This window comes from Trichosurus vulpecula, chromosome 7 (assembly GCF_011100635.1).
Source record: "Trichosurus vulpecula isolate mTriVul1 chromosome 7, mTriVul1.pri, whole genome shotgun sequence".
In the NCBI taxonomy this organism is placed as follows: domain Eukaryota; kingdom Metazoa; phylum Chordata; class Mammalia; order Diprotodontia; family Phalangeridae; genus Trichosurus; species Trichosurus vulpecula.
The window spans coordinates 15,573,906-15,586,350 of record NC_050579.1 but is presented as its reverse complement, the minus strand read 5'-3'; the positions used below and the strand labels follow the sequence as shown (position 1 = coordinate 15,586,350).

The following is a 12,445-nucleotide window of genomic DNA, read 5'->3' as shown; positions in this document are numbered from 1 at the left end:
TCTAGAGCACAGTTCCTATTCTCAACCCCTGCCAAGCCCTTTATCCTTGAACGTGGCCCTCAAGTGGATTCCACCTGTGTTAAAGACATCACCTGCCCCTGACCCAAAGTACTGATGGGGTGAGGAGGAGGCGGTGATGAGGCGGGGTGAGGGTGAGGTGGGGCCATCCAAGGGACAGTCTAACAAGGCCCAGGCAACTTGCTCTTATCCTCGTAGGCTTTGAACCCTAACTCCAAGCAGAGGAGGTGCTATATCCACTGCCCAAGCTGCCTCCTAGGCTGTAGTGAACATATTCATCTATGAAGGAAGACCAACATGACCCCTGAAGATGGCTGAAGCTCAGCTCTGAGAGAAAGGCCTTTGCATTTGCACACAGAAACGTGGAAGGAGAGTCTTTATTCCCTGGCAGGTGAAAAGGTGGCTGAAGACCTCGCTCTTGGTGAGAAATGGGATGACTCTGAAAGGCAGAACAGACGGATTGATGGAAGAAACCCAGTGATCTTCACTTAGAAGGGCTTGCGGCCTCAGAGGGAGCATTACCAAGGGAGACAGGAGGGTTTTCCAAGGAGGAGAGATTCTGCTCAGTTCTAAATGCCACCCTGCCTGGAAGCAGGGGGATGGACTGGATGGTGTCGCCATCTCATCCTTTCCAGGTGCTGGCGGAAGCCGTGAGTCGGCAGGTGCAGACAGAGGCAGAGCCCTCCCGGAGGCACACACGCCTCCCCCAAGTCCAAATGCACGAAGCACTACAGTGACACACCCGCAGCAGGCGCCAGTGGCTTTCTTTATCCATCCTTCCCTTTGGCAGCGTGCATTCATGGCTTTGAAATAGATCCTGAAAGCATATTTCTGTAAACATCATTAAGTGGTAATGCCTCACAGTGTGAATATTGTGGTACAAATAATGGCATATTTTGGTGGCGGTGAACAACTGTCACCAAAATGACTGAGCGCTACAAGATCGTAATCTGCCGGCAATGTTTCCTCTAATTAGAAAATCGCTCTTGCTGGAGGGAGGCACGACGAATCAAAGCAGATTGGTGGAGGTGAAGGGGCTGGCACGAGGGCAGGGGTGGGGGGGTGGGGATGCTCAGCCCTCCCCTCAGCTCCGCCAGGCAGGAGAACCCTTGGAGTCCAGCCCTAGTAATGGCTCAGAGTCTATCATTGTTATTAATGATGACGATGACAACAATAACCAGCATTTCTATAGAACTTTAAGGTTTGTGGAGTGTCTGACACATAGTACCTCATTTTATACTCACAACCACCCTGGGAGTTACAGCTGATGAAACCGAGGCACACAGAGTTGAAGGGACTTGCCCAAGGTCACTCAGCTAGGAAATGTTGGAGGCTGAATTTGAACTCAGGTCTTTCTGACTCTAGGCCCAATGGTGGCCACGGGAGCAAGCTCAGCTCCCTTTGGAGAGGCTCCTTCCCAAGCCACTGAGTGACCATGACTGGGAGGGGCCAGAAGGAGGCTTTTACTACTCTGGGATGCCCTCATCCAGGATCTATTATTCCCTTCTCACCAAAGATATGGCTTCCAAAGAGGAAGATGAGAAAAGAGCAGGACAAGCATCTCTGAAGCAAGGTCAGGGTCCTTCCATCAGCTAGGCTGGGCCCCTGCACCCTGTGGCCAAGGGCAAGCTGGGCTGCCGGTCACCTCTGGGGGAGGGTCCTGCAGTGTGCCTCCCTCTCTATCCTCAGGCCTTCACCCACTCCCTCTGTCTCCCTTCTCTGGTGAGGGTGGTGTGGGTGGTGAGGATCGTGTGGATGGTGTGGATGATGTGGGTGGTGTGGGTGGTGTGGATGGGCAGGTGGTATATGTATTCCCCCCTCCCCTGGCACGGCTGTCTCAGCTTCTCTCATCTTGTAGCCCATGGCCTGACTTCCAGCATCCCCCTCCTGCTCACACGTCCAGCTGAAGCTGATGCTAGAAGGGCCATCGACGTTCATTCTGTGACTGGAGGAGGATTCATTTTAAAGCACCTGCTGTATACAATGCTTGCTAATTCCTCAGGAAAACTGGTCTGCCTAAGAAAGTTACAGAGAGAAGTGAAAAACGATAATTCTAAATGATGTAGAAAATGAAGAAAAAGAAGGAAAGATGGAAAGGAAAGAGAAGGCAATTAATTGGTCAACGAGTAATGGAAATAGTCATCTTTAAATTCCCCATTCATCTTAAATGGGAGCATTCCCACCCTCCAAACCAATTAAAGGATGTGCAAAGTTAGTTGGTTTTCAACAGAAGACACAGAAAGTTTGTTTTGCTTAAACTTATTTTTATTTAGATTTTTAAAAATCGACTAATGAGCGAGTTTATTCTGTTTAGTGGTGGACAGCTTTTAGTACATGATGTGCGGTTCTTTTCTTCCTTCCACGACAGCTAAGTTGAATTTTCCAGTTTCGCTGGGGAAGTATTTCCAGAAAGTGGTTCCACCAGTACCAGGCTGGTGAAATGAACACACGTTCCACCGTCGTGCTGTTTGTAAACTACCTTTCATTACAAGCTTTCCTTTCCAGAAAAACTTAGCACATGTTATCATTCTACTTCGTGCTACTCCTGAATCTGAAAATTCATCTGTCCAGTTTGGTGCGAGTTTTACAAATATTTGGCCTGGTGCATCATTTTCATAAACAAATGGCACGACTGCACGTGATGTCTGCTTGTTTGGCCCATATTCTTCCCGATGGGTAGATTGGTCCTGGGTCGTCTCCTCCAGTCCGTGGAGCAGATGTGTTGACCAAGACATTTCTTAGGAGTCTGTCCTCTCCTGCTGGTGGCACGTCCTAGCCTCTGGCCTGTGCCCAGGATTCCCCATCCTCTGCCGGCTGGTTTTTCAAACAATCATGTTCTCGTCCTCATTTAACTACCTTGCTTCTGTGGTTATACTCACAGATTATTCTTTATGGGCTGTTGGAATCTACGTATACATTCCCCTTTTCTGTCCCTGCTGGTCCTGAGTGCATGGCTGGCCCCCTTCTCCCTGTCACCAATGAGTATTCCGGAAATTGGAGTCCTGATGTAAATTCTCTTTGTCCGTATGCTTCACGGTAAGTGAAGTTTTCAGTTATTCAGCCTTGTTTTGGGGTGATTTCTGCTCCTTGTCCTTCACAGCAGTCTGCTTTCATTTGTGCTGCCCTTCCTAACTGTCTGGCATCCTGCCATATTTTTGTTAGTCTGGTTGGCTTAGTTTAAAAGTGGTATTTTCTTGTTGGGAAGCGGTCTCCAGTTCTCATCATTTTTACTGGTACTGTGTGCTCTGTGGGTAGAAAGGGTGAGTCCATGCCTGGTCTGGAGGCTGGTTTTCTTTGACCTTCTCTTTGGCTGAATATGGTGGGAAAGTCCAGAGAGTAAGCCCAGCTGGTTCATTCCCCATGGGATCCAGACTAGTGGGTCTCACGTTGGGCCGTCTGAACCCCATGGCATTACCTTGTTGGTGTCTTCTGTTACTTGTGACGTGGCTGTCAGGCTGTTGTTGTACTGTCTGATTTTCTGTCCTTCTGGACCAGTCTCTTTTACTGTTTTTATTGCTAGGTTGAAAATTTCTTGCTCTAGACTTTCTAGGTTTAAGTCTGAACAGATGGGTCATTAGGTAGTGGAAATCTGCTGGACTTAACCAGACACCCCAGGCATTTGCATTAATTACCAACCAGGGTGTTAGTACTTGTGCCCGTGTGTTCTCTTCCTGCATTGTTCTTATGGCTGGGAATGCTGTCTCTGCTCTGATAACGATAGGATTCACTTTCTGGCATATTGAAATGTATCTGCCTGTCCGCATGACATGTTCATTACATGCTCTCCCTCCAATTTCCATTCAGCTGTATTAGAGAAGGCCCCAGTACTCATGTCTAGGTCCCCTCCCAGTCTGGTGCTTCCCCTCTGAGTTTGCCCTCCCCCTTCTTGGCCAATGCCCGCAGCTGCCGAGTCACTCATGGCTGACGCTGCCCAGCCTGGTCCTTTGGCTCTCGCTCTGAAGCCCTTTGCTGCTGGAAGCATTCTCTTGCTTGGTTACTGAATCTATGTTTTGGTGACTGTCTTCCAACTTTACTTGGTTAGGCTGGTTTCTTTCTAACTTTTAGAATGTTCAGTTAGTAAAGATCGTCTTTTACCTTTTTTTGGCGTGGGCGCCATGGGAAATGGTGCTCTTTCTGCTTCAAACACTTTGTTCTCATCCACCCTCCAAAGTCTTTTGTGGTTTCTGTTGCTTCGATGAATCTGTACTCTGCCGGACTGTGAAAGACAGTTGGATTTATCCCTCGTTCTGATGGTTCGCTGTATTCATCATGTTGCTTCGCTGCAGAGTCTGATAGATTTGTTGGTTCTTTGCCACGAAGAGATTCCCGGTCCTGGGGAGTTGCATGCAGGTAGCATGAATCCTGTAATGTGAGAGAGTGGTTAGCGTTTTGCTTTTATGTGTGGTTGGTTAATTTAGGAGAGGCTTGATGCGGATGAGGCTAAATGCTTACCTTCTCTCGGTCTTTTTATGCCGGGCATCAAGGGGCACTTTGAAGAATGTTTCCCAGGCCAAGTCTGGTTCCAGGATGAGCATCTTCTGCACCTCGTGATGGGTCGGTTGATGGCTCTGGTGCTGAGATGTCCTGAACAAGAAGCTGTCCCCTCCGTCTTCAGTAAAGGCTGGCAGTCTCCCTGCTTTTACAGCACCATCTCTGCCTTCTTTCCAATTCTCCTCCCACTCTGGCACTGCCTTCCACCACATGCCACAGCTTTGCATCATTGGTTCCAGGCCTTTACTAACCAAGTATCTGAACCATCATCGTCTATTGGTCTGAAGCCTCCTCCTGCAAAGATTTAACCGTCTATCCTTTATGGGCTGGGTGTGCTCCAGCCTCGGCTCACAAGCAGCTCTTACTTTTGGTGCGTCTTCGTTGGTTCTCATTATTATTGGTGTCTGTTCAGTTGGTTTTGATCCTTTTCCTTTTTGGTCAGTTCTGACTGATGGACACGAGTCGTTCACGCTGGTGGTGCTGCTTCTTCAGCCCATGTAATGTGTGTGAATGGACATTCACTGAACGGGAAGCCGATACGTGCTGGGCTGTGGCACCCCACGTTTCTCACTGGAACAACCTTCATCTTCCAAAACACCCACGTGCCCTCACCACCCACACCCACCTCACTGCACACCATCCAGACCATCCACACTTCCATCACCACCCACACCATCCATACCATCCTTATCATCCACACTACTCTCACTCCCCACACCACCCTCACCACCCACACAATCCACACCACCTACACTGTCCTTAACACTCACCATCCACACCACCCTCATTATACACCAAGGCAGACTTGCTTGGTTACAGAGTCAAAACTCTTTGCAAAGCACCAGGAACACCATATACTGAGTGTGTTCAAACTTCAGTTCAACGTTTATTAAGCACCTACCGAGGGCAGAGAGCCATCCGCCATCCAAGGCACAAGAGGAGACATTGTTTACTTATCATTCTCACTCTTATTAACGACAACTTCTGTATCGTGCTTTAGAGCTTTCTGGGTGTTTTACAGAGAAACTGGGCGGGGGTCTCTCAGGGAGTGTTGTCAGAGGCTCAGTGAGAGCAGAGGTGGCTGCAGAGGCTGACTCCGGTGAGGTGGCTCCTGCCTTCACAATGCTCATGGCTTAAACACTTACATGGAGCTTTGCTTATCTGATCTCCTGTGATCCGCACAACTCTGGGATGGAGGCGCTGTTATAATTCTAGTTTTATAGATGAGGAAACTGAGGCAGACAAAGGAGGCCAGATTGGGGCTCGAGCCTCCCTGCCTCCAGGTCTAGAGCTCTGGCCACTTTGCTGCCTCTAATCCCCTGACAACCCAGAGTGCAACCCAGACAATTCTCAGAGGTGCCCCAGGCCATCAGCCCTCTGCTCCTCCTCTGCGATGCTTCCACTCTCCTGTCTGACCACCTTCTCCCGAGCACTGACCCGCAGGTCCTCGATCCCCTCCTGCACCCCTTGGCTCAGGCCTCACCCTACAGTTCAGGACCTTGTCACCCTGTCTAAGTCTCAGACCCCACCCCTTGGACAGTCTGGTGGTGCCTGTGTCTCCCTTAGCAGAATGGTGGTTTTGTTTCTTAAAAATGGATAATTGAAGGAAACGAAAATTTTCAGTCAGAAGTTAAAGAAAATAAAGATGTAACTTTTCCCCAACTCCAAATCCCCCTGGAGCCCAGGCACAGACAGGCCCTTCCCCTTCTGGGCATAGTTGGGCTCTGGCCATGAAGCCAAGCTCCATGGCAGGGGCTGCAATATAGTGGAAAGAGCACCAAGGGTGGAGTCCTCAAAGCCTAGTTCAAATCCTGGTTCTGACTGTGTTGTAAGTCACTAACCCTGAGCTCTGTTCCTCCTCCGGGGATCTCCAAGGTGGATCCCAGGCCCTATGAGCCTAGGAAGGTGCCACTTACCAGGGCGAGGACGTTCAGGAACTCTCTGGTATCGAAGTGAAGCAAGGTGCAGATGTAAGGATAGATCTCTTCCTCAGAGGAGGCCTCAGCAGAATGCAGACGGATCAGAAACTCAAAGACCTGCAAATGGAGAGGGGGTGACGTCTGACAGCAGCCCTGACCCCACTGGGGTCTGCAGAGGCCGGCTGAGGGGCTGCCACAGTTCTCTCAGCCCCTTCAGGGACACCGTGATGGACATTAGCAATGGGCCTGTGGAGGCTTCCCAGGAATCTCCAGTCACAGCGGATGGAGTGGCACCTACCTGGTTTTTAACCAAGGGCACCAGGTCTTCGGGGATGTCACCCAGGGGATAAGCACGACCTGCCAAGCAGCAGCTGCAGAGGAAGAACAGGGTCTGAGTGAGAACACACGGAGCCCCTGCCCCCGCCCAAGTCCGGAAGCTGCTCTGACTCTGGCCCAGGCCTTGGCCAGCACAGCCACAGACCAGGATCATCTGAAGACTCATTCTTAGGGACTTATCTGGGTTCAGTTCTTGAAGAGAGCCCAAAGTTTGGGAGGGTGAAGGGAAGGGGCTCACACTGAAGTTTTCAGAATATCTAGGGGGGGGTCCTGGATACAAATAGGGCCTGGTTCTGAGCTCACATGGGTTAGTCTGGTTCTTGCTTGGTCACCAACCAAAGTGGTCTAGGCAAGTGGAAAACCAGGGCAGTGAGTCTGTCTCACAGGTTTGCTGTGAGATGAGCAAGGAGAGCTTCTCTGGGTGGCCCTGGCTGGGGAGTAAGCGGCCAGAAGTGATATCAATCAATCTTTTATTTAGGACAAAAGCCAGCCCCGCCCACTACATGTAGGTGTGTTGGGGCTAGATGGTGGCTGGGGGTGGCACAGGGGAGGGGAAGTCATTGTTGCCTTGGGCAAGTCGCTTGGGTATGTGGGACTCAGTTTCCTCATCTGTAAAAGGAGAGGGTTTGGCTTAGGGGGCCTCTGAGGCCAGGGTCTGATTTCTGGGTCTCAATCAGTGATCTACACAAAAGGCAATCTAAAGATGTGGCCTAGCATCTCCGTCTGGGGGCTCAGGGAAGGCAGAGAAAGCAGCAGCTCCATTCTGCCATTTACCTTATGTAGACAAGAAGCTTGTTGCCCATAATAACCTGTTCATCTGCAACAGAAAGAAAACATTTCTAGCAATTCTCCCTCTGTCCCTATAGGCAGTGAAGCTGGCAGGGAGGGGGGAGCCCAAGGGGAGGGAGTCTGAGCCCTGGCATCACTGCTCAGCACTTCCCTGCTTACACCCCTAACTGGGCACAGTGGGCTTGACAGGGGATGGTTTCTGGGAAAAGGACCTAATCAGTGGAGAAGGCCTCCAGGGTTGTGCAGAAGAGGCACATCAATGGATGACTGCCACTGGCAAGGTCTTCCAGAGATGGGCAGTGGAATGAGGGGAAGCCTCCAGGGCTCTTAGGTTAAGTGATAATTGGCTGGGGGCCAAGTGGGCCTGGAGCTGAGGGAATCCTGGCCTCGGGGGGACTGCTGACTGGTTCTGGCTGGTCTTGGGGAGCAGAACCAGGACCAATGGGGTGTGGAGGCAGACTTTTTTGGTCAGCACTGAGAAGTACACAAATGAGTGGAATGATTTCATAAAGCAGCACGTTCCTCATCCTTGGCCAGGACTGACTAGAGGTGGATCTCAAGGGACACTGGAGCAAGGAGCCATGCTGGATGCAGGCAATAAATGGATGCCCTCTATGGCCTTTCTCCAAGTGTACTTTGTGGATTCCAGGAGAACCAGGGGATATATCAGAAGGTGAGGGCTTGTGGAAAGGAAGCAAGGGCTGGAGAGAGGACAAGCGGCTTCTCCTCCTGATTTCACTGCTAAGGATCTCTGTCCATGTAGGCAGTGGGGAGCATTTCTGACTCAGCTTTCCTCTATGTAAAATGCGGTAGCCATCACACATCCCCCCTCTGTATCACAGGGCCTCCTAACCCCTGGCAGCCTGCCTTGAGCCCTTCCATTCCTATGTGTGCTTACTGTAGGGCAAAGGCACCTCAGGCCTTCCCCCACATTTAGGGCGCCCTCCCATCCTCCCACCATCCTGCCTCCTCAGCTCCCCTCTTTCTCCCTCTTCTCTGGGGGCCCTGGGGATCTGTACCACTGTACCAAGCTCACACCAGATACTGCCTACCTGTGAGAGACTTCCCTGCACTCAGAGGAGGAGCAATGACCTTGAAAAGTTTCTGCATTTAAAATGAACAGAAGAATGATTTCAGAAGGTAAGAGGTAAACCAGGTCCCTGCCTACAGCCTCTGCATCTGAAGCAACAGAACTGGGGCTGGCACATGTCCCAGGCCTGGCTCCAAAGACACATCCTTTAGGGTCACTGACAAGGAAACACTTAGGTTGGGTAATTCCACCTCCCTCAAGTAAAACATTTCCCTCTTTAGGGGTGTGAATGTCACCCCGACTAAGATACAGGCCCAGGGTTGGGGGCATCATGGTCAAATATGTGCTGCAACATCCTTCTTGTCCTGGGAGCTGTCCAGCGGTCAGCCAAGAACACGTGTGGTGATCAGGCATGAGAGGAAAGAAGGGACGCTCTCTCGAGAGCCAGGGCTCATTCCCCAGTGAGCTGCTCTTCCAGGCCTTTTCTGCCAGGGAACATTCCTGCGCACCCCCCTGCTTTTTGGCTTTCTTTTTGTGTATTGTCTCCTTTACTGGATTGGAAGCTCCTTGAGGACAGGGACTCTTGGGTTTTTTTTCCTTATTTGTATCCCCAGCACTTAGCACATAGTAGGTGCTTAAAAACTGCTAAGTGGTGTGGCTAGAAGAGCAAAGAATGAACAGGAGATGATGACTGGGGGAAGGTGCTGGCATTAACAGAGGCCAGGGAAGGCTTCTTTCAAAGGAGGGTTTTAGCTGGGATGTGAAGGAAGCCAAGAGACAGAGACAAGGAGGAGGGAAATGCCCAGGGTGGGGGGGGCGGATGGAGTACGTGGTACCAGTGCTGAAGTGTATACACCTCCTGGTGTATAAGGCAGGGAGGGATCTAAGACTTGGCATCTGATCCTAGGGGTGACAGTGAGCCTGGGGCTGGGGACTGGCCAAGGTTATCCCAATGCTCCAGCGAGCTCCACATCCTCCAGAGTGAACACTATGACCGCTAGCCATCTCCTTGTCAGGAAAGCTGCGAAGGCCAGGAAAGGGGCTCCCACATGGGCCATCTCTACATGTCCACAGAGGTTGGAAGAGATAGTTTCATGTGGAAGGAGAAACCAAAGGATGTTATGTGGAAATCTCCAGGAGGCATTTTTCTCCAAGGAGATGGTGTTGAATCAATGTCTATTTTCAGAATCCAATTCGATGGTGACTAGAAGTTCTGTTCCCAACCATAAGCAGTGTGGGCTGAGGTCTGGGGTGCTCAGGGAGGCAGGAGGTGCCTGGGCTGAGGCCTGTGGGACAGTCACTAAACAATGAGGCCATCTCAGACTGGCCCTGACCCCTCCAGCAAAGCTAGGCTGAAGGACCAAGGTGCCAGGTAAAAACCATCCAGGACACAGTTCAAGGAAGGCAAGGGACCACTTGGGGGACAGCTTTCCCTCAACCCCAATCTAACTTTACCTAGGTATGAGTGGGGGCTGGGGCACAGGGTAGGTGTGCACAAAGTTTAGAGGGGGTTGCCTGCCTCGATACCACTGAAAGGTCCAGTGAGACTCTGGGGCCTCTCCCCTCTTCCATCCCAGGGCTAAAGTCAGTCCTGTTCTTCTGGGAGAGAACACCTGGGGCACCTTTCACACCTGATGCACCACCATCAACTCCATCATTTAGGGCATGTAGTAAGGAAGGCTAGAGTGATCCCCTAGCGGTCCAGGCTCCACAGCTCTCCTTCTGGGGCTGTGTTGTTGGCCCCCTCCATCCCTTTCTCCTATGTCCCTGGTAAAACTAGCCATAGATTCTCAAATGCTCACTTCTGGATGTGAGCAGACCGTTTAAGGCAAAATTAATGTTGCCAATGCCGGGCAGGCAAGACTCTCACAGGCCCTTCTCCCTGTTCCCTGGCTCCCTTCCCCAGTGGCTAACCCTCACCTTCTTTGACAAAGTTTTTGAAAAGGCAGCTGTCACGAGCTACTCCTAAGGGTCACCCAGACAAGGGCTGTTCCTAAAGCTGCGAAACAGGACCTGGAATGTTTTTAGCTGTTTATCCAAATAGGGAAAGGAAGGATAACTGACATTGGACAAAATGGTGATTTAAAATCCCAAGCTCAACCCACATAACTAGCTCCAGGGCCCAGAAATCTCCTGTGGCAATCCAGAAGTGACTGGGAGAAAGCAACAGAGAATCTTCAAAACCCAATGAAGAACAGCCGAGCAATCCCAGCGAGGGCCGCCGCTGGGCGCCAGCAAGCTCACCTCCATTGGACTAATGAATTCATTCATACCCCTGTTGTACACGTAGATCATGGCATCGTAAAGGCGATTCTCCCAGCACATGAGAACAACCTGAAAAAGGAGCAGATGACCCTGAGTGACCAAGCCAGGGGCGCCTGCATGGGAGACGGCAGCTCCAAAGGGAAGAGAAATCAAGCAGCAAGCATTTAGTAAGCGCTTACTGTGTGCCAAGTCCTATGTGCTGGAGAGACAAAGAAAAATGCAGAAATGGCCCCAAGGAGCTGACACTCCGGTAAGGGAAACTACATGAACACAGGGCAGGAAGCAACCAGTTAGTGCATGCGCTCTCCACCACAGGAGATGATGGAGGAGCAGGAGGTGGCCAGATCTGAAGTCACACAGCTGTAAGACTGAGGCGTGACAGGAAGGCAGATGAAGGCGCCAGACTGGGGAGTCTTCAATGACACACAGAGGTCCCACAGTTGCAGCCATCAGAGCTGGCTGGGCAGTGGGGTGCTGTGAGCTTTGGGAAGTTCACAGTGGCAAAGTGGGAATAGGAGAGATGGGGAGACCCCCAGGAAGCTTGCAGAGAGGGGGATGAGGGCCTGCACCAGCCTGGGGTGGGGTTAGAGGAGAGCGAGGGGTGTGTGCAGGAGCAGCCCCAGGTAGGAGGTGCTGACTCCATTTGAGGCCTTGGCTCACATCTCAACCCCCATCCCAGATTTAGAGCAGGAAGGGGCTTCAGGGCCTGGTCTAACTGCAAAGGTTTAAGGTAAATAGAGGCAGTTGCACAGAGTGCACAGAGAGCCAGGCCTTGAGTCAGGGAGACCTGAGTTCAAATCCAGTTCAGACACTAGCTGCTGACCCTGGCTAAGTCCTTTCACCTCCTCCTGCCTCAGTTTCCTCATCTGTAAAATGGAGATCATAATAGCCCCTCCCTCCCTGGGTGTTGTGAGGGTCCAATGACCTAGTATTTGTAAAGCGCTTCAGCACAGTGCCTGCCCGGCACACAGTGGGCGCTCTCCAAAGGTCAGCTGTCATCAGTGTGCGACACAGCCAGGCTGCCAAGGCGTCATGCTGGGGTCACACCCAGTGACAAGGACATAGCACTATCACAAGTCAGCTGTGGGGACTCTCTTCTGAGGCCACTGATCAATCCTATTGGAGCCATCAAGCCTGGCCTTAGCCTCTTCCTATACTTAAGACCAAGCATTCCCAGAGAGAGTTTGCTGATCAAAGCGGAGTGCTCCATAGTGAAGGGAGTGCTCCACAGTGGGCTAAGACTCCTCATAAGACACTGGTCAGCTCATGCACCTTGCACGTCCGAGCCTATGTGACCCATACTGTGCTTGGTGACACAATGGACGACAAGACAAGGTGCTCTGGGCTCTGCCCTCATGAGCTTACAGACTGAGCCAGCAGGAAACAAGGTGGTCATACTGCAGAGAACAGAACCCTCACTCAGGGTCCATGGCACCTGGAGGTTTCCCTGGTGCTGTCCTCACAAGCCCGGGAAGGGAGGGAGTACAGCATCATTAGTTTTACTTTACAGACGAGGAAGCCAGAGACTTCGAGAGAGGCGTCACTCTCAGGCAGGACTCTGGACCCGGCTTTCTTCTCTCCCTGGCCCTGAGGTGCT

The 12,445-nt window shown here is 51.4% G+C and overlaps 1 protein-coding gene across 3 annotated transcripts in view; it reads right to left on the bottom strand.

Moving 5' to 3' along the window:
- Positions 1-12,445, bottom strand: part of VPS8 (VPS8 subunit of CORVET complex) — a 179,838-nt gene that overhangs the window by 88,817 nt on the left and 78,576 nt on the right. For all 3 annotated transcript variants that reach the window (XM_036767391.1, XM_036767389.1, XM_036767390.1), the window contains 5 exons: positions 10,828-10,917; positions 8,606-8,657; positions 7,539-7,581; positions 6,727-6,799; positions 6,426-6,545 (listed from right to left, as the gene is read on the bottom strand). In XM_036767391.1, the coding sequence (XP_036623286.1) occupies positions 6,426-6,545; positions 6,727-6,799; positions 7,539-7,581; positions 8,606-8,657; positions 10,828-10,917 (378 nt within the window). The remainder of the gene's footprint in view (positions 1-6,425; positions 6,546-6,726; positions 6,800-7,538; positions 7,582-8,605; positions 8,658-10,827; positions 10,918-12,445) is intronic.